The 22,466-nt window shown below is 46.7% G+C and overlaps 1 protein-coding gene across 2 annotated transcripts in view; it reads right to left on the bottom strand.

Moving 5' to 3' along the window:
- RASA3 (RAS p21 protein activator 3) overlaps positions 1–22,466 on the bottom strand; it is a 1,503,746-nt gene that overhangs the window by 397,971 nt on the left and 1,083,309 nt on the right. For both annotated transcript variants that reach the window (XM_069637121.1, XM_069637122.1), the window contains exon 7: positions 3,637–3,709. In XM_069637121.1, coding sequence (XP_069493222.1) covers positions 3,637–3,709 — 73 coding nt within the window. The remainder of the gene's footprint in view (positions 1–3,636; positions 3,710–22,466) is intronic.

The following is a 22,466-nucleotide window of genomic DNA, read 5'->3' as shown; positions in this document are numbered from 1 at the left end:
TTTCTTAGGTCTCTCCAGACGATATATTGGTTGTTGGAGTGCAGCTTCTGGTGGGGTTAGCATACTACCTTTGGGAAGGAAGTGGCTGGTGGCATTCTTTCAGTGCAGTAGGAAATTCATTCAATTAAACAGATATTTCCACCTATGGTCTAGGACCAATGGTGTCATTCCCCATCCCCCAACAGAAAGAACCATCTAAGTGCATCTCTATTCCTACCCTCAAAGCCATAAAAGTGTGTTCCATGCCCACTGGCCCAAGTTGAACTGGCACATTTCCTCTCTACGTCCAGTGAGACCTTTGGGTTGAGCATTCTGAATGCTTGGCTAAGCCCCTTGATAATTAGGTAGGGACAACCCGCTGTGTGCGCGACCATAGCTATCCATTGTTCGAAACTCGTCTTGCTACCGTTGCTATCTGTAGCGGTCCGTCTGAATGGGCATTCTCGCCAGACACCTTTAAGCGGCCACATCCAAGATGCAATCTGATTTACAGGAGGTGCTTGGTAACCAGTTTGCACTGGCTAAAGAGTTGGTGGTCCATGCAAGGGCGGAGGGGAGGGCCTGCTTGGATTGGGGTGATGTGTGATTATCTGTGGGGGGTAGGATGGGGGAGGAAGATCCTGCTAAAAGTGTACCAGTATTTATGCAAGCATCATACTGGAAAATGACCTGCTTTGCAAATGTAAATGTGTGCATTGTAGGAACATACGATAACTAATGTTATAACATGGTGCCGGGTTGTACTGTTACTGACAAACAGGGGCCCTGGATTCAAATATGGGCAGTAAACCCAGGCCCCCCACTTTCATAAAGACAACTAATGCTGGGACAGATTTATCACTACCTTCCAGTGCTTGCTTCACCACGTTTCAACTACTGTACATTGCTGCTTTTTATGATGTAGCTCTGCTAATTGATATTATGTACAGGGGAGTGGGAGAGGGTGCTAGAGTTGTCCTGTAATGGCTCTCTCTAGCACTGGCCCCTCCACAGTATTGGATGGATCCCTTTCATTTTTGCTTGCCTACACCAAACGAAATTCCCATACCTCTTTGCATCTGGAATGCAATCTTCAAAAGTAGGTAACAGATTCAATCGACCTCTATAGTCCTCTTCTTGATCTATCTTTCCCATCAAATTCGGGAGCACAACCTCCAGGCTTAGCAGTGAATAAGCCTGGCCCTCCGCTTCCAGTATTCGATCTGTCCCGCTAATCTGTTTGCTGCCAGGTTTGCAAATGCGGCCTCTGGACCTGGCTGCAAATTATACCAACCCCGTCCCGTCACCATATGCTTGCAAGCAATTACATTTTAATGTTCCGAAATACAAACCACTGCTGCATAAATGTGTGCTAAATGGTGCATTATGAAAAATGACAAGAAAGGCCATTAGTATGATATTATGAGAAATGCAACAATGCATATCTCAAGTCAATCATATGGAGGGTGAATGATCGTGATGGTGTGGCCTCTAAAATATTCCTGCATTCAACTGAGGATATTAAGCTACAGGCCAAATAAGACTAGAGTTCCAGCATAGTGGCTGGGCATGATGCAATTTGATGATTTACTTTAATTTATTGTAATTATGTGATGCCCCTGCTTTAGCAGCAGTAAGTGTATTGGCCAAAACTTGACTTGAAATTTCACTTATTTACACATTGTACGTGCCTAACAAATTGCTTAATCAATTATCTAAAGGAAATTCTGCTCACTCGCTACACACCCTCCCCGATCATCACATTTAATATTGTAATGCTTTCGACCAAAACATGGTGTCATTTTGGGTGCTCCTAGAGATATAATGGGCATTTTCTTCAGACCTCAGTGAAACCTGTACATTTTCTTCAGGCCTCAGTGAAAACTGCATTTGATGTGAACTCGTAACGTGGTTTGCATTATTCCACTGGCAAAAAGGTTTTCTTGCTTCTGCATTGCTTCAAGGACTGTTTTGAAGAATGTGCCAGCTAATACTTCATAACGCTGCGATGGAATCTTGCAATGTTCGTGGCTGTTTTCGCGCTTTCATGAGAAAGGAAAGTGTTTTGCCACTTAGGGTTGCCATGGGTCACTCCGTCCGGGGACACATGGGAACTGTCAACAGGTAGAGACTTTGGCCCTCATTACGACCCTGGCGGAGGACCATGGTGCAATTTGCACCATGGTCCATGGCGCTAAGCTGCCAACTCCGCCATGGTGGTTGGCGGACTTACCGCCCCATTCCGACCTTGGCGGGGCGGTAAGTCCCCAATCCCCATTTACCCTTCCCCATTCCCATTTTTGCCCCATAGGGTATAATGGGAGTGGGGAAGGCGTTAATTACGCCACCGTAAATTACGGTGGCGTAATTAACAACAAGTCCCGTAGCGCCATGGATTTTTCCGCCTGCAAAAAGCAGGCGTAAAAATCACCATGGCGCTACGGGAACTCGTAGTCAGGCGGAAAGGTATGCCATGCTTTACGCCGGCGTAAACCCCTTTCCGCCAGGGTCCTAATGAGGGCCTTTGAAAGCCAGAAAGTTCTGGAATATGCCATCATACATTTGTGGGTCGCTTAAAATGAGGGGCACTGGAATGGTCAGACAGAGAAATCTTCTTTGGAAGAGTGGACGCATTGCTTCCATGCCCGTTGACGCGAGGCTCTCTGTCTGCCTGTTTGGAAGCTCGTCAGTGAAGTTCTGGCAAGATGATGTGCTTTGCAGCTGTGTCAACTGATTCATTTTATCTAAACTACTTTTAGTCATTCATTTACTTATTATTCTTGTTGCAATTATTTATGTATGTATGTTTTTTGTGAATAACAAGGCCATATAAGGGCCATTTTACAGTTTAGCTGAGTGTTTGTGCATATAACTGCCCCCCAGTGCTTAAGGTTTCTTCATATTGTGTGTTGGGGCTGTGAAATATTTTCTGTGCACTTTTGAAGCAGAACATATATGAAGTTTTAGTCCCATCACCAAACAACTTCTTAGGCAACTCCTCTTGCTCTCTGCCCCATCAAATTGGAACAGTGACACTTAGGGTGCGAATGGGTCCCCACGCAATTACCAACACTGCCTCTTAGGACTCAAATTTCCATTTGGCCGTGGACAACCACATTATAAGCTGCCCTTCTCATTAACAAAACCGCCCATTTAGCATAACGTATGCCATTAAACATTTGGATGTTGGAAAGAAGAAACAAAAACAAAGAGAAAGCAAAGCTTATTCTTTACAGAAAGAAGAAGCAAAAAAATTGAGTTCAATGAACACCTTTAATTTATTTCTGCAGCTGCAACACAAGGGAAAAAGCTTATGGCACACAGATTGTCACAGTAAAACTGCAAGATTTCTCCATCATTCAAAACGGATCGGAAAACGACAAAGGACATCACATTAATCTCTGTCTGCACTTCAAGGCGGCAAACACACTGGCAGAACTAGGAGTCAAGGCTATTAGACCAGAATCTAAAAAGCATTTACTATTACTGCTGCCCCTGCGCAGTCTGTTGGCCTGAACTATCAGGCACCCAAGAACACATGCCCACCTCCACCCAACTTTCCAATATTAGGGGATCAATAACGGGAGGCTATTGGTGCACTGGACTATAACATCCAGTGACGCATACCCAGATACTAGTGGCTTTAGAATCACCTACCTCAAAATAAAACACTTCTTCAAATTGTGGGTTGTTCGTCTTCTTTTTTACTTTTGTCTTTTTTACTTCGGACCTACAGAGGAAGGGGGGAAAATAGATCAATCATAATATGTACAATAGTGTACAGCAAAGTACGGTACCAACTCACAAACATCCACAAGGTTTTACACATATTGTTGATTAATGTGATTTGCCAAAAAGGACAAACAACCGTTGTGAAGCGCAAAGCAAAATCTTGTTTGGCAACATTGGGAAGCAGCAGTGACCACCAGTCTATGCTGAGAGGCATAAAGTGAAACGCTCCCTTGTAGTACTTGTTCCTGCTTGGGTTTCCTTTCATCCACATATTACTACCACTAACTCTTGCCACAGGCTGCCCCCACGCCCCATTTATACTTTTAAGTAAAATGTTACAGAAGCAACAAGAATTGGCAAAGTTAAAAGCTTCGCCACGGAATTTGTGGAATCTTTGGAATCTTTGGAAATGCCAGCTATTGTTTTAGATGTGACTAAAGTACAATCAGTGCCACAGTGTGCAATAGAGCCCCCTTGACAAAATAATTAGCCCCTAGGCAGGGTAGGTGAACCGTAGATTATACTTGGGATGGGGCATCCAGATCCAGACAATGCAAGGGGCAACAAAGGAGAAGACTGAAGAGAGATCCCTGTGGTTAGCTTTCGAGGGACTCTGGCAGAGTGGGTTTTTGGAGACTGGTGGTGCGAGTTTGGGAAAGAGCGGGAGAGAAGATTGGCAGAGGTTGGACCCTATGGTGGCAGGGCGACGCCAGGACTAGAAGTACCCATTCTTGATAAAGACCTAGAAGTCTATAAGGGACACCAAGATGGTTGAGTGAGGCCATGGCAGGAGGCTCCAGATGTAGCTGTGCTTAGAAGTAGGAGAAGGTTTGTGAAGGACAAAGGAAGTAGACTTGTGAAAGTAATGAGGATTAGAAAAACAAGGAGATAGTTGAGAAGACAAAGGTGGCTGCAGAACACCAGAAGGTGGATGGTGATAGTTTGGAGGAGCTTGATAAAGACAGACAGGAGCTGTGTGAAGAGTGTCAAAAGATTGGTCAAGAAGGAGACTAGGAGGTTGGTGATAGTGTGACAGAGGTAGATAGAACAGAATGAGAAGTGATTGAAGATCATAAGAAGTTGGAGTACATTAGAAAATATGAGGTGGGAAAATATAAGGAGGTTGGAGATTATTAGGGGATGTTATGTAGGAGGTGGAAATGTTTTCAGACATTAGCAATGAGTTTAGACAGAAGACTGAAGACGAGAGGGGGGGGTGGAGGTGGATGGCGAAGATGAGGAGGATGCAAATAAATCCAAAAGTGGTAGAAGATAGTAAGCAGAGAGTACCAGGAGATGATTGAGGGGAATAAGGAGAAAGCAGAGGAATATCAGGAGCAGGCAGAGGAATCAGAGAGCTGAAAGATGACAAGGGAGGTTCCAGCTGAGCAGAGGCAGATGTTAAGAGGTGGCAGCATACACAAGGTTCAGAGAGGCAAAGGAGGGGGGCAGTGATTAGGAACCCGAAGGACAGGGTATGCAGGTCCAGGAGCCTCCACCACTAGGGAGACCAGAAGATCCCTCCTCTGCGGCTCCTTCTGACATCAGAGGACTATCGGCCCAAAATAACGGAAATATCTTCGGGGAGTTCGATTCACTTCTGGTGTAGAATCCTCTGCTTTACCTCTCCCTAGTCAAGTGTGCCCAATGAAACGGAGGCCAGTGTAAAGAGTCCTAGGGATCTCTCACTAAAACTCTGCCTATAGTCTCCTCCCACGTAGCCAGGGAAAAGCAGACGCTTCCTGATCCTGACCTTGGGGGTGGTGTACTGCAAGAGGATCAAGTGGGAGGAGACAAGGCCCAGGGTGGTGAGGAGATCCCATGGTATTTGTCCTCTGAAAGGAAGAACCTTTTTAAGTTACCAAAACAGTTAACGACTTATTGCCAATAGAATGTCACTGACCTGCATAGAAGACCAATGGCTACGGTTATAAGTCCCATAAAATCTGAGCAAGCCTTGCCTACAGAAGACCAAATTACTTCTTACCTTGTAACGTTCTTTCGACGGGATGTTCCTCCGACGTATTCCTCATCTTAGATATCTCCTTCCAGCTCTGCTGGCCTCGGAAAAAAATTTCTCTAGAGGGCGCTGCGCGTCGACGTCCTCCGAGTCGATGTCCCTCGACAGCCGCCGTATCGACGTCGACGTCATCCTGCCTATAAAGGCCGCGCGCAGCGTCCGTTGCTCAGTTCCGTTTTGTAGCCCACAATAATTCTTTCTGGACTAGACTAATCACCCTGAAGGAGCGTAAGCTGCAACAACAAGGGTCGATGAGGAATACGTCAGAGGAACATCCCGTCGAAAGAACGTTACAAGGTAAGAAGTAACTTGTTCTTTGAAGGGATTGTGTCCTCCGACGTATTCCTCATCTTAAAACTCCCATAGCAGTATTCTATTATCGGAGGAGGGAGTACTGACTTCATGCTGTCTTCTATTGATGAATAGAATGCAGTACAGCCCTTCCAAACCTAGTCTCTTGACTGGAGGAGGAATCCAAGTTGTAAAATCGTGTAAAGGTATGGACAGACGACCATGTAGCGGCCGCACAGATGTCTTTAACCGGCACTCCTCTTTTGAGGGCCGATGAAGCTGCAATACCTCTGGTCGAATGAGCCCTAAGGTTTTGAGGGGGGTCTTTCCCTGCCAGTTTATAACATTCCAGAATGGCTAGAATGATCCATCTGGAAATGGTCTGCTTAGTTATTGGTAACCCCAGCTTGTGACCTGTGTAACCTACAAACAGCTGGTCTGCCTGTCTTATCCTGGCTAGTCTGATGTAAAAACATAAAGCCTTCTAGGGTCTAGCCTGTGTAAACTCTCTTCCTCTTTCCCCGGGTGAGGAGGAGGATAGAAAGATGGTAGGGTAATCTTCTGAGTGATATGGAATTCCGAAACCACCTTTGGGAGGAAATTAGGCTTCACTTGCAGGACAACTTTGTCTTTGTGAAATATTGTGTGAGGGGGTTTACAAGAAAGAGCTTGTAATTCGCTCACCCTTCTAGCAGATGTAAGTGCTATTAATAAAACAGTTTTAAGGGTAAGGAATCTTAACGAACAAGAATGGAGAGGTTCGAAAGGTGTGCCCATCAGGAAAGTTAGTACTAAGTTTAAATCCCTTAGGGGAACTTGGAATGGTCTTGGGGGATAAACATTAGTTAACCCCTTTAGAAACTGTATTACCAAGGGTAATTTGAAATAGGATGGTTCTTCCGCAGTGCGCTTAAAGATGGATAGCGCTGCGAGATAGCCCTTAATGGTGCCAACTTGAAGGCCTGAATTCGCCAAATATAGAAGGAAGGACAAAACCATTGGTGTACCACATGAAAAAGGGTCGATATTCTGTTCTCTACACCAGCTGCAAAATCTGTTCCAACGGCAGCGGTATAAAGACTTTGTTGCTGGTCTCCTTGCCGAAAGCAACACCTCCATAACATCATCAGGGAGGTCCCAATCCTTGTACCTCAACCTTTCAGAAGCCAAGCGTGAAGGTTGAGGGTTTTGATGTCTGGATGGAGAACCTGACCTCCCTTCTGTGAGAGTAGGTTCTCTCTGAGTGGAAGTCGAATTGGAGGGCAGATGGACAAGTCTAGAAGGTCCGGGTACCACGTTCTCCTGGCCCAATCCGGGGCAATTAGGATCATGGTTCTCTGGAATCTTCTCAACCTCCTGATCATTTGAGGAATGACGGGGACCGGTGGGAACGCGTACAGAAGCGGAAACTCCCAGTCCACTATGAACGCGTCTCCCAGAGCTCCTCTCGGGGGAAATTCCCTTGAGCAGAACAGATCACATTTCCTGTTGACGCTGGTGGCGAACAGATCCACCTGAGGGGTTCCCAAAAGGGCGAAGATCTCTTGAAGGACTTCCTGAGCTAGTTCCCACTCGTGGGAGACTGTACTCTGCCTGCTCAGAGCGTCCGCTGTCAAGTTCTTCTCTCCGGCTAGGTGAACTGCCGATAGAGAGATTCCTTCTTGGATTGCCCAAAACCAGAGCTGCATCGCCTCTCTGCACAGGGGTAGTGATCCTACGCCTCCTCTTTTGTTGAGGTAATGCATGGCCACTGTGTTGTCCGTCATTATCAGGACGTTTTTCCCTTGTACAGCTGGCAGGAACGCCTTCAGCGCAAGTCTGATGGCTCTCAGCTCTAACAGGTTGATATGTAGTCTGGACTCCGATGGAGACCAACGACCGCTGATGGTCAAGTCGTTGGCGTGGGCTCCCCACCCCGTGAGTGAGGCATCCGTGACTACTGTTATCTCCGGCCAGGGTTGCCAAAAATGTTCTCCTTTCAGAATGTTCTCCTGACAGGCCCACCACTGAAGGTCTCGAGCTACTCTGTCGGGAACCTGAAGAAGATCTGTCATTCTCCCTGAGAATTGTGACCACTGAGTCCTCAGTGCCCACTGGAGGGATCTCATTCTCAGGCGAGCCTCTGGCACTCGGAAAATGCAGGATGCCATGAGGCCTAGCAACCTCAAAAAGTCGAAGGCTGGGAGACGTTGGGCATGTTGAAACTTGGTAACCATCTGTAGAATATCTTGAGCCCTCACCTCTGGTGGCGAGGCTTTTGCCAGGGAAGTGTCCAGGATCGCTCCTATGAACTGGAGTCTCTGCGATGGTATCATTTGTGACTTCTTTAAATTGAGGGAGAAGCCCAGTCTGTAAAGGGAGTGGCACACGTGATTTAGTTGGATCTGAGCTTGTTCCGAAGAAACAGCCCTGATCAACCAATCGTCCAGGTAGGGGTAGACGTGAATCCCTTCCCTCCTTAGACTTGCTGCCACTACCGACATTAACTTGAAGACCCTCGGGGCGGAGGTCAGCCCAAATGGCAGCACTCGAAATTGATAGTGAGAGTTGCCAATTGCGAACCTGAGGTATTTCCCGTGTTTGAGATGGATAGGCACATGGAAATAAGCGTCCTGAAGGTCCAGAGATACCAACCAGTCCTGGAACTGAAGGGCCTGGAGGATCTGAGAAAGAGTGACCATCTTGAATTTGTCTTTTCTGAGGAATTTGTTCAATTCTCGCAAGTCCAAGATGGGTCTCAGTCCTCCGTCTTTCTTTGGAATGAGAAAGTAAGGGGAGTACCAGCCCTTGTTCCTCTCCGCTACAGGTACCGGTTCTATGGCACCTTTCTCTAGCAGGTCCAAAATTTCCTGCAAGAGGAGCGGATCTGGAGCTTTCTGAGAGCTGATCCCCGGTGGATGACTCTGAGGTATACGTAGGAAAGGCAGGCAGTAACCTTGGGCAACTGTTTCCAATGCCCAAGCATCTGACGTGATAACCTGCCATACCGCCAGATGTTGAGTCAACCTGCCTCCTACAGGTGCCCTGTGAGGGAAGTCCTCAGAGTGGTTTTGGGGCGGCTGAAGTAGATGCCGATGGTAAAGAGGCACCTGCTGTTGCTGCGGCTTTTGAATATCTACCCCGTCCACCTCGGGTAGTTCTTTGTCCCCTTTGAGCCGGTCGTCCTCTACCTCTTCCGAATGCGGAGTAGAAGCGAAAGGACTTGCCCCTCGCAGAGGTTCCTGTAGGACGAAAAGGAGTTTGACGGATTGCAGCTCCTAGGGATTTTGCTGCTGCTTTTGAAGTTTGCAGTTTTTCTAAACTGTCATCCGCCTTTTTCCCGAACAAAGAAGAGCCATCGAATGGCATGTTCAAGAGCCTGGCTTGCACATCTGGGGCAAAACCAGACTTTCTCAACCAAGCGACCAAGCAAATCTCCTGGTTGATGTACTTGCCGCCATTGCTCTGCTGATACTGTCAGCCAAATCAATGCCCGTCTGGAGGGATTCGCACATAGCGTCTTTACCGTCCTGTATAATATTCAGGAACGCATCCCTTTCTTCTCTCTCCGGGATGCAGTCAGCCGCTGTAGAAGCACACTCCCAAAGTGTATGGCTGAACCTAGCAAGGGTGCAAGTAGCATTAACAGATTTTAACGCCATGCTACATGCTGAAAAGACTTTCTTTGCCATAGCATCATGTTTATCATCGTCCCTGTCCTGTGGGACGGTAGGATAAGCCGTCTTGACATTGGTAGAGGATGCTGCCTGTACAAAAACTCCGGGTCTGTAGAGGATACCCTATACTTAGTAGACAGTTTTTTATTTACTGCTGGTACGACATCTGGGGTTTCCCAGTTTGTCATGACCTTCCTCTGAAGAGCTTTATGAAAAGGCACCACAGGATCCTCCTGTGGGCCTTTGTCAAGAATATCCGTGAGGTCATCTTGTTGGAAAGATTGTGAAGGTGCAGACCACCCCATGAACTCTGTGATCCTGGCCATTAAGGCTCTATAGGGGGTTTCAGCATGCTCCCCCGGGTCTGGCCTAGCAAACTCCACCTCAGGGGAAGTGTCTAACCCACTTGCCTCATGTAAGTAATCATGAAGATCCTTTAACCTGTGTTCTTCAGAGGAAAATTCCTCTCTAAAAACTCATAAAGGGAGTAAATCCCATTTCCAGGGCAGAGGGTGCCGAGCTTGTCATTATCGGCCTCGAAAACGTCGATGTCGTTGACGCCGACGTCGAAGGCTTCGAGCGTGGCGTCGAAAACAAAGGCGGAGGCCTCGATGACCTTGACAGAATTGGGATTCTACTCGACAATCTCGAAGCCATCGTCATCGAGGACCTGGGGATAGTCACTGGGTGTGTCGTGACCGTGGCTTTTCTTGGCGTCGACGCCGGTGTCGAAGCTGGCGTCGAGTCGACAGACCCGTGTGTCGAAGGTCCCTTCGACAACGGCGTCGAAGACATCGACCTCGACGGAACCTTCGTCGACGGCGTCGACGGAACCTTCGAGGAAGGTTTGGAGGTTATAGTCCTACTCGAGGGTTCGTGACGCGCTCGAGAGGTTTCCTTCGCCAGGTACTGCGACTCACAGCGTTTTTGACCTTCGGGTCTTTCGACCAGAGCATCGCTCTCGGCAGTCTTCGAGGGGGTCGAGGCCGCTTTCTCGAAGACGCTCATCATATTTTTGCGGAATTCCTCCCATTCAGCCCGGGAACTATGTTTCGTGGGGCAAGGGATTCTTTTTGGCGAAACAGAGGAAGACGGAGAAGGGGATCTTCGACGTCTCCTCTTCGAGTGCTTCGATCTCGAGGAGTGATGGGACCCACTCCGAGACCTGGAGCGCGAATGGTGACGAGGAGACGTATGTCTCGACTTCGTCGACGAAGAAGAAGCTTTAAAAGTCTTACCTTTCTCCAGCTTCCACCTACGCTCCTTCAGGGCCTTAGCTGTCATGGACATACAGTCCTCGCACTCCGAACAATGGTGTTCAGCTCCCAAACACCACAGACAAACTCTGTGAGGGTCAGTCAGCGACATCTTTTTTCCACAATCTCGGCATTTTTTGAAGCCGGATCGAGGAGTTGTCGGTTCCGACAAGGAAGCCATCGAGTACGGATCGAATACCTCGAGGTAAATAGGATTAATCTGACAAGAACTGAGCAACGGTATTCCGAGGCACTGAGTAAGCGCGGAAAAACGGAACTGAGCAACGGACGCTGCGCGCGGCCTTTATAGGCAGGATGACGTCGACGTCGATACGGCGGCTGTCGAGGGACATCGACTCGGAGGACGTCGACGCGCAGCGCCCTTTAGAGAAAAAAAATTCCGAGGCCAGCAGAGCTGGAAGGAGATATCTAAGATGAGGAATACGACGGAGGACACAATCCCTTCGAAATATGCTTACAAGTAGATAAAGATAAACACCTTCCTCAAACCTAAAGGAATAGAAACACATTCAAAAATATTACCTTGACTAAATTGTCTTCTCCTATAACACATTCTAATGAACCTTTTTTAAATGATTTTGAGGGAAAGCATGCTATGGAAGTAGTCGGGCAATTAAGCCTCACTTCACACACCTGAAGGAACCTGGGAGGCATAAAAGGCCCGCTCAGGTGCAGGCAATGAGAGAGAGCGCTGTAGTAGCAGAGGCAGAAGGGAAAAGACACAAATCAAGCAGAAGTGGGAGAACCAGAGGGACACTAGAACGTGGATGCAGCAGATTTTACCTGCTTGTTCTGAAAGGGTCCTGGGTTTCCCAAACTCTGAAGTGCAGAGGCTGCACAGCGAACGATGTGCAGGGCGACTGTCTTTCCCTGTGCAAGCCTGATTGCCGTGATTACCATGCAGGAGCTGTGTTGGAGACCCAAGCGAGGAGCTATGTTTGAGTAGCAGGTCTCAGGAGCGAGAGGGGACCCAAAAGAGAGTGGCTGGACCAGAGACACCGGACCAGAGGAAGGGTGCGGGTCCCTGAGCAGTAAGAAGCGGTGGAAGTTGTCCCAAAGTCATACAAGTTGGGCAATCTTGAAGAACAAGGATCACAGAAGCCGGTGAGTCAAACCTGGCATTCTGATTCCTTGCGGGAACATTGCCGGCAACAGTATCCTTCCCCATATTCATTCGTGTATAAGCTAAAGCGAGCTGAATTGTTTGTGGACGTCTTTGAACAAAGGGATAATGGGAAAGTAACAATCACGTGTGCTCGAGTTATTCACATTTCACTTGTGTGAAGAACAAACGTTACAAAGACCATTGTTAAACACTTAAAGCTCTAACTTTTTGAAGAATGGTTGCATGTCTTCCATTACACAGAGTAATATTGTGAAAGACATTGTTAAACCTCTAACCTTTGTAAAACCTATGACGTGCTTGTGTGTGCTTAATTTCGATTTCCAAAGGAATACTGAACTCTAATCCTTTATTCACACGAACAATTACAATTCGTGTAAGATGTCAAGTGGTTAAACATTGTATCATTTATATGCAGCTGAAGAGACAGAGCAAGTATTGCCCAATCCAAGAGTCTTTCCCTATTTGACATGGAAAGCAACCTTTCTTAGAGCCAGAACGAATCGCTTCCATACTGTGAGGCCAACAGAAGTACAATCTTGCTTAAGACATTAATGTGCAAGCACTACCTGAAGCCAATAGAGTGGCATCAAGGTTTTGGGGTAATTGTTTGGCTAACAGTTGACAGAGAAAGTGAAGCCAAAAGATGTGAAAGGGGAATTTGCTGCTTATAAAGATTGTTGACGTTGGCACAACCTACATTGCCAAAGACAGTGCCATGCCTATGTGTAGGTGTTCAAGTGCCGTGAAGTCTGTCTCGAGTCTTAATACTACTGAAGTAGTGGTGGTGTATCTGATTGTCAGTGGTTGCAAATTTTCAGTGACCCAAGTGAAGTGGAATGCTATGATGCAAAGGAGAATGTCCTCACAGTAAACTATAGCATAGGTGAAGTTGTAGACGTGGAAGTAGTAGTAGCACTGTGAAGTCATCCCGACAAATATACCTATTGTGAAGTCTAACACTGAAGCTGTGGTTGTACTCCAATTTGAACAGAAGAATAAGAACTTAACCAAGACTCCTGTTCCACTAACCTTCTAGAAGAACAAGTTATTTACCAAACTGGTAACTTTCTTTCGACTGGATGTTCCTCCAACGTATTCCTTATTTATGACACGTAATGTCCACAGCTGTGCTGTTTTGGGAATTCTTTCTGCAGAGGGCACCCTTGCGTCGATGGCATCGGGTCGATGTCCCTCGAAGGCCTCCGTCGAGGGTGACGTCATCGGATGTTATAAGTAGCACGCACGGCGCCCGTAGCCTCAGTTCATGATTTTTCCAACCCACAACGTGTGGCACACATGCCCAGAACACAGCATCGACTGCACTTAGCCTTGTGACACTTAAGCTGTAAAGGCATGGGAAATTCTTTAGGGGGATAGGCTGGGAGAGCGATGAGGAATATGCTTAAGGAACATCCAGTCAAAAGAACGTTACCAGTTTGGTAAGAAACTTGTTCTTCGAATGGATTGTGTCCACCAAGGTATTCCTCATCTATGACAGACTCCCCAAGCAGTAATAATGATTGGAGGAGGGAAAGAATTTAGACATACCCAAATCAAATGGCAGATTAGAGCATTGCCTTTCCAAAGGCAACATCCTGAGCATGGGAAGTATCCAAGGAGTAATGCTTAACAAACGTGCGTATAGAAGACCAGGTTGCAGCGTCACAGATATTTTTCACCAGCACACCCCTCTGGAGGGCTGTCGAAGTAGCAATGCCTGTTGTGGAATGAGCCTGTAAACCCTCAGGAGGGTCCTTACCAGCCAACCGGTAGCATTCTGAAATAGTGAGGAGAAGACAAGGTCTGCTTAGAAACAGCCTGTCCTAAACGGTGTCCAGTATACCACACAAAGAGATGGTCATCCACTCTGAGTTTCACCATTCTGGAGAGATAAAAGCTCAAGGCTCTTCTAGGATCCAACCTATGGAGCCGTTCCTCTTCCTTACTAGGATGAGGAGGATAGAAAGCGTGGAGTACCACCTTCTGACTCAAATGAAATTCAGACACAACCTTAGGAAGAAAGGACGGACATACTCTCAAGACAACCCTGTCCTTGTGGAACAAAGTAAAGGGTGGTTTAGAAGAAAGTGCCTGCAACTCGCTCACTCTTCTAGCAGATGTAACTGCAACTAAGAAAACAGTTTTAAGTGCACGGATCAAAAGGAGCACCCATCAGAAATTTTAGAACCAAATTAAGATCCCAGACCAGAACCTGAAACAGCGATGGCAGGAAGATTTCTGTGAGCCCTTTCAAAAACTGAGTGATCAGTGGAATTTCAAAATAAGAACATTCCTCTGAAGAGCGCTTATAGATAGACAGCTCTGCCAAATAACCCTTAATGGTGCCCACCTGAAGATCCCTGTGGGCCAAAGAAAGCAAGAAGGAGAGCGCCTCTGGAATTGAACACTGAAAAGGATCCACATTTTTTCCTCTGCACCAGTTGCAAAACTTACGGCAACGGTACAGGGACTTTGTTGCAGGCCGCCTAGCCGGAAGCAACACCTCCATTAACGTCATCTGGGAGGTCCCAATCCTATATATGAAAATCTTAGAAACCATGCAAGAAGGTTGAGAGTCTTGACCTCTGGATGCAGAACCCAACCTTCCTCTTGTGAGAGAAGATCCTCTCTTTGGGGAAGACGCATTGGAGGACATATAGGCATGTCTAGAAGTTCTGGGTACCACGCTCTCCTGGCCCAATCCGGAGCAATGAGGATCATGCGGGTCCCGAACCATCTCAACCTCCTGAGAACTTGAGGCATGACAGAGATTGGAGGAAACGCATACAGAAGCGGCAAGTGTCACTCCACGACAAACGCAGCTCCTAGAGCAGCTCTTGGAGGAAATTTCCTTGAGCAGTACTGCTCGCACTTGCAGTTGGCAACGGTCGCAAACAGGCCCACCTGCGGGGTTCCCCAAAGGGCAAAGATCTCTTGAAGGAATTCTTGAGCTAGTTCCCACTCGTGGGAGACCACGCCCTGCCTGCTCAGAGCGTCCGCCGTCATGTTCTCTGTGCCGGCCAGATGAATTGCCGAAAGGGACATACCCTCGCTGATTGCCCAGAACCAGAGCAGCAATGCCTCCCTGCACAGAGGTAGTGACCTTACACCTCCTCTCTTGTTGTGGTAATGCATTGCCAATGTGTTGTCCGTCTTTACCAGGAAATGTTTCCCCGTACAGACCGTAGGAACGCCTTCAGCGCCAGTCTGATGCCTCTCAGCTCTAAAAGATTGATGCAACATCTGGACTCCGATGGAGACTTACGACTGCTGATGGATAGATCGTCTGCATGAGCTCCCCCACCCTGTCAGAGAAGTGTCCATCACAACTGTGACATCCGGCCATGGCTGCCAAAAAGGCTTTGCTTTTATGGGATTGTTCTCATCGGCCCACCAGAGAAGGTCCTGCGAGACCAAGAATGGTACAAGAAGGAGATCCGACATCCTGCCAGAGAACTGTAACCATTGAGTCCTCAGAGCCCACTGAAGGGATCTCATTCTCAAGCGGGCCTCTGGCACCAGAAAAATGCAGGATGCCATAAGGCCAAGCAACCTTAAGAATTCGAAAGCCGGAACAGTCTGGGCTTGTTGAAATTTTGTGACCATCTGAAGAATGTGATGAGCCCTCACCTTGGGCGGCGAGTACATCCCTAAGGAAGTGTCCAAACAGCCTCTATGTACTGGAGCCGCTGGGATGGTGTCAACTGCGACTTCTTGAAGTTTAGGGAGAAGCCCAGCTTGTGAAGGGAGTGGCAGGTGACGCTGAGATGATGCAAGTCTTGTTCGGGAGAACATGTCCTGATCAACCAATCGTCCAGGTAGGGGTAAACATGAATCCCCTCTGTCCTGAGATGTGCTGCCACCACCACCATGAGCTCGGTGAAGACCCTCGGGGCGGAGATTAGCCCGGAAGGCAGGACCTGAAACGGATAGTGGGATCCGCCCACTGCGAACATGAGTTATTTTCTGTGCTTGAGATGGATCGGCACATGAAAATAAGCATCCTGCAGGTCCAATGACACCAACCAATCCTGAAGTTGGAGGGCCTGAAGGATCTGAGAAAGAGTAACCATCTTGCAGTTGAACTCCCTGAGGAACTTGTTCAAGTATCAGTCCTCTGTCCTTCTTGGGCATAAAAAATAAGGGGAATACCAACCCTTGTTCAATTCCGCCACAGGCACTGGTTGTATAGTACCTTACTCCAGCAGGACTAAAATCTCCTGCATCAGGAGTGGATTCGGAACCTTCAAAGAGTGTTTCCCCGGTGGATCGTCTTGAGGCCACTGGAGAAAAGCACGGCAGTAACCATGGGCGATCATATCCAGAGCCCACGCATCTGAAGTAATGGCTTGCCATTCTTTGAGATGCTGCGACAGCCCTACGTTGTCCACAAGTGCCTCTATGGAGGCCCCTTTGACTGGGCATGCCTGTCGCCTTTCCAAATTAGGAGTAATAGTGAAAGGAACCACTCCTCCATTGTTGTCCCCTAGGACGGAAAGTCAGAGGTTGTCCGACAGCTGCGCTCAAAGATTTGGCGGCTGCCTTGGAGGTCTGCAACTTTTCAAGGCTCTCGTCAACCTTGCTGCCAAAAAGATGCGATCCGTCAAAGGGCATGTTGAGAAGACGGGCCTGCACAGCGACACTATCCGCAGGGTCCAGCCCAGATTGAAGGGATTCATACATGGCATTGTTGCAATCCTTCACAATAGCTAGAAAGCCATCCCTTTCCTCCCCTTCGGGAATATGCTCAGCCGCAAGTGAAATACAATTCCACAGAGTGTGCGAAAACTTTGCCACGGCACAGGTGGAGTTGGCCGTTTTCAGGGCCATACTCCCAGCAGAAAATATCTTGCATGCCCATCCATCCATGCGTTTATTTTCCCTATCCATAGGGATTGTAGGGTACACTGCCTGCTTCAAGGTGGGCGTAGCCGCCTGAACCACCAAACTCTCGGGAGTGGGGTGTGTGGACAGGTAGCCGGGGTCGCTACTGGATGGACAGTATTTCCTTGACAAAGACTTGTTAACTGCCGGAAGAGACTCCGGGCAAGTCCAAGTAGCAGCCACCCTTTTTTCTAAAGCCACATGAAATGGCAACACTGGGTCAGTGGACAGACCTTGATACAATATATCAGTAAGGTCATCCTACTCATACTCAACCTGCGGCCTGGACCAACCCAGGTACTCAGCAACCCTCAACATCAGTCTCCTATAAGAAGTTTTGGCATGCTCACCAGGCGCAGGGTTTCGCAAATTCGATCTCAGGAGATGTGTCGAGGCCACTGGCATCATGTAAGGACTGGCGGAGATGCTCAATCCGACTGTCTTCATCAATGAGACATTCTGGAGCATTAGGCGGCCCATAATGCAGACCAAAAGGAACAAAGTCCCCATCAGACCTCTCCTCATCATCTTCATAAATATTTTGGAGAGAATGGAAACCTCCTTCCTAGGGAGAGGAATGCACCTCTTATCAGGAATAGGCTTCACAGATTTAGCAGGAGCCTTTCTTGGAGGTTCAACAGCCACAGGGGCTTCCAGCGGCAAATTCGGCCCAGCAGGCGCTGATGGCGTCGACGTCTCAGACGGCATCGTTGTCGAAAAAGGCGCCAAAGATTTCGAAGGTCTGACCTCACTCGACGGACATAGCACCGATGACATCGACACTTTTTTCGACAGCTTCTGAGGCTTCGACAGTTTCGTGGATGACGATGACCGTGACCTGGACCTGGACCTGGCACGTCTCTGGCAATCTCCTGAAGCCTTGTCCAAACGGGACCTCGAAGGCTGCCGATGTTTATCGCGCCCGAGAGCGTTCCTTGCCGGCTGCAACCTAAGGCGCGGATGGAACTGTGCCATGAGACTGAAAAATCTGTAACATTTGCTCCCTAAAAGCCTCCTATTCCTCTGGGGTAGAGGATTTAGTGGAGCATGACATCTTTTTTGGGTAGCTGTCATCTGACAAGGACTGGGAAGGTGAACGACCGCCTCAACGAAGAGGACAAGTGGTGCAAACCACTCTGGGACCTAGATCTAGATCTTACAGACGTTTTATGACAAGGAGACTCGACTCGTAAGTTGACATACCAGTCGATTTGGATTTACAGGGTTTGGAAACACAGCCTACCTTTAATTTCACCTTACGCTCCCGCAAGGCCTTGGCAGTCAATGACTGGCACTTCGAGCAGTCGCCCGTGGCATGGTTCTCACCCAGGCACCACAGGCAGATATGGTGTGGGTCCGTGATGGACATCTTGGACCCGCCAGTCCCGACATTTCTTGAAGCCAGACCGCAGGGTCGCCTGGGTGGAAGAAGGATTATTGTGTATAATCACACTAATACAAAGTAGAAAACACGAGGGGCGCCGGGTTCTTGAAGCAAACATGTTTACGGAAAAAACATGAACTGAGGACGCCGTGCATGCTACCTAAAACATCTGATGTCACCCTCGACGCAGGCCTTCGAGGACATCGACCCGATGCCATCGACGCAAGGGCTCCCTCTGCTAAAAGAATTTCTGAAGCAGCACAGCAGTGGACATTACATGTCAGATGAGGAATACGTTGGAGGACACAATCCATTTGAAGTTGTATTTCTTTTAAACTGTATCAAGTCTTCTTGAAAATGGTAAAAAAGCATTGTGGCTGGGAATAATACTGATGCAATTCTGAAGAAGTGGAAGGCCTGAATTTCTTCAGGAAGAAGAACTCTGTTGTTGGAACTCTGGTTAACAAAACTTCACCTGGCTTTTGGAATTTCAATAACTGAATTAAGACTTTGCAACATGTGTGGATTTCCTTCTTTTTCTATTGATTAACAGTAGAGCTGAACTAACCTTGAATCCTGGGGAAGGGAGTTCACCCAGGTTACTGAAAAGGTTCACAAGAAACTAACTATCCTGGTTTATGTTGATTGAATTGCCATATATTTTTTCTTTGTATTGTATGTTGAACTGTGAGGGCCAGATCCGGTGTTAGAGTGTTTCCCCTTAGTTTTGTCAGGCAGGGAAATCCTAAGCAGAGCAGGGATAGTGAGGCATTTATTATTATTTTCATCTTAATAAAAGGGCATCTTTATACAATCATGAAACAGTTGTCCGCCTGGCATTGCTGACCCCTCACACCAGCAACAGAACGACCTGGACATTTTAAGAAGGAGGGTCTAGTAAATGCTAAAGCCTTAGGCAAAGACTGACAGAATTCAGGATCACCTTGACATCCACAAAATATGGCAGGAACCTGAACCCAGGCATACAGCCTTTCACTTGTACATTTCACGTTCCCCAAGTGACCTTTCCTCCCTTTAAGTTCCCAAGACACTATCCAGGCCCTGAGACATAGCATCCATTCAGATTATTGTAGTTGGTAACCTGCCCACAATAAAACTATGTATAAAAGCGAAAGTTGGGTTGGTTGGTCAAATTAAGCACCTTTCTCGGTGCCCACTGCCAATAAAAGTACACCATTCTAATTGAGATGCCAATAACCCCTTCAATCTATACAGGCATGACCTAAAAATATATATAGAAGCAGGAAGCAAAATTATCAGGATGTTAATTTCTTACACATTCATTGCTATCCATACAAGGAGATGATACGAGACCTGGTTTCAAGTGACCAGTATCTCCGGCCAGCAGAGTGAGGAGTGTCCTCACCAGCTGTGCTAAATGAAAACTGCAGAGGTTCTTAGGTGATGGAGAGCTAACTGGCAACTCACGTCTACAAACTGAGAACAGTCAATTTTTTTCCTCGTCACCACGTCACACGGTTCAGAAAAGAACCACAAACACCGCCCCGAAAAAACAATGAGTTTTTGTGTACTCTGACAGAAAAAATCTGGGTTTCCTACTGATCATTAACCAGAAAAAACAAAATTCAGACAGTAGTCAAAGCCCTCACATTCCAACTGTCAGTTAAGGACACATCTAGCCAGCCAACGATTCAGCAAATTCTAAGGATTAATGTTAAGCCGCATATAATTAGGGAAGTTAGCCTCCCTAACATAATAACAGCAGTTCGATTCATCAGTTTAATTTTTACCCAGATCCCAGGAATCGTCATTGGCTCTGTGGAAATATCAAACAATAGGGCCACGAACAGCAATCCCCTCTAAATCCCAAAACGTACAATAGCACAATGCATAGCCACACTGTGTAGGGAAGTCCGATTCATGAGAAAAGATGCAGAGAAAGGTGTCATTTAAAAATATTTTTAAAACTGCAGCCTGCCCACAGCAGTTGGGAAACACACGCGCAAACAAAACATGCAATGTTTTTGCACCCACTCAAAATTCTAAATGACAAGACCTGAGATAAACATGTCAAGTACCAGAAAACAACCTGCAACTTTTGTTAAAATGGGGAACTGGTTAACGTGAGGAGAAAGAGAACCACAGTTTCAAGAAAGGACAAAGGAATATTTTATGCTTTTGTGTTTTTGGGGATAATGTAAAATCAGGGGGGAACAGGAAAACTTATATTTTAAAAGCTGAAATTGTGAATGGGCCCACATTTAAGGAAGCCAGAGTAGAACTCTTGACATCTGTAATTCTAATCATGCACCTCCGTCCAAATGAGATGTGAAAACAGATCCCATGCTTTCTCACTGAAATGAAATGGTTAGGGGATTGTGCCATAAAGATAACGATAGGCTTAGCCACAGAGGCCGAAATGGAAATACACCCTGGGCCGGATTCTTTATGGGTTGCATCTGTGTATGTTGTATCTAAGATAATTAACTAAGGGGGGTTCCGTAGATCTGTGATGCCCAATCTGACCTCCCAGGCCTCTCTTGAAAGAATGAATCTTAATTCCTGGAAAGATAAAGTTTCTGAAAATCTAACAGAAACGGAACTGTCCGAGGGGGCAGGACAGAAGTCGTAGAATCCCCAGGAACTGCAAACTACAAGAGATGTTACCATGTCCCGGCCCTTGTCACAAATACCTTGCTGCTCTGCATTAACAGAATGGACAAGAGATACCAGGCAGAAAACACAAAAATACTAAGTGATATTTTGTATATTTCCAACATGGTATTCACTATTTGCCCATGATCCTTTAACAGAACCTTGTAGAACCGTAATTCTCTTTGTGAAATGTTCAATTTAAAATGTTCTATTTAGGGCTACCAAAACGATTTTGCTAATGTGAGTTAATTATGCAAATTAGGTGAATTTGTATTTTGAGGCATAGAACTAGCACAAGTTGAATATAAATGAAGAAGTGAGTTAAATGGAAAAATCTATATCTCAATTATTTGTGCTATTATATATATATGAGAATTGCATCAATTGATTTGTGGCAGAGAGAGAAATCTGGGGGGCTGATTATTAAAGTGGTTACATATTATTAAAGTGATCACATAGGTGGAATTTACCTTTTTAGAATGGGATATATTTTAATGCAAGAAATACCTGAGAGTACATCACATTAAATGGGAGGGAAACTGGGTTTAGATGTTACTCCCACCAGACTGACTCCTTCATTAATATGCCCCCCGACTGCGGAAGGGTAGGTCTACTGTGATGTCACTTTTGGAACACTGTCCAATCACACACATTGTTCAACTAGATTGGGGAAAGTATACACACCTCAAAAAGGTGAAGTTACTGTTCTATATAAGATTCAACACATACTCACTGAAGGAGACACTGACAGACTTGCTCGCTCACTCACTCACTCACTGACTGATGGAGAGAAAGAAGAATTGATAACAGGGGAAGGAAAGATTGCTCTCCTTTTGGACCCACTGATGGATTATTAGCAAAGATTATAAGTAATGCCTAACAGGAGTTGAAGCCCAAAGCCTTATTCTGTGGAAGAAATATCAGACAGGCTGTGTAGGAAAGCTGAGCCCATTTTGCTAACTGATGCCCACCTATTCCTAGGGTGGGGGGTGCTAACTAATGCCCATCTGTTCGTAGGGAGGGAGAATTGAACCAGTCCTTATGAGCCAAACAAAAATTCATATACGAGTATGTTCTAAAGGGGATTGATACTATAGGGGGAATTGGATTAAATCCAGGCCCTGTTCTTTGTTAGTTCCGAGGGGTGGGAATCCATAACTTCATTGTGCATCCCAATAAGTTAGGGAACATTTCAGAAGTGTATGTACTTCTGGGAAAACATATAATTGAGAGACTAGTTTAATGGTGTGTCTACAGTGAGATCCCCTCACCCTCTCTGTGCAAAGATGTCTAGCGCAGAAGAATTATCGGGGTAAATGGACATCTCACTGTGTGCCTACCTAGAAAAAAATATACCTGAAGTAATTCCTGGGTATACCATCGAGTAGAATACGGTTATTAAAGCTCAGTTGTTCCAGACGAAAGGAAGAGGGCGATTATTCGCTGCCCATTCACTGGCTTTTTAAAGTTTCCCATTAAT

The sequence above is a fragment of the Ambystoma mexicanum genome, chromosome 7p (assembly GCF_040938575.1).
Source record: "Ambystoma mexicanum isolate Mex_15411 chromosome 7p, UKY_AmexF1_1, whole genome shotgun sequence".
Taxonomy (NCBI): domain Eukaryota; kingdom Metazoa; phylum Chordata; class Amphibia; order Caudata; family Ambystomatidae; genus Ambystoma; species Ambystoma mexicanum.
The sequence above is the reverse complement of the archived record's forward strand: the minus strand, read 5'-3'. Positions and strand labels throughout refer to the sequence as shown.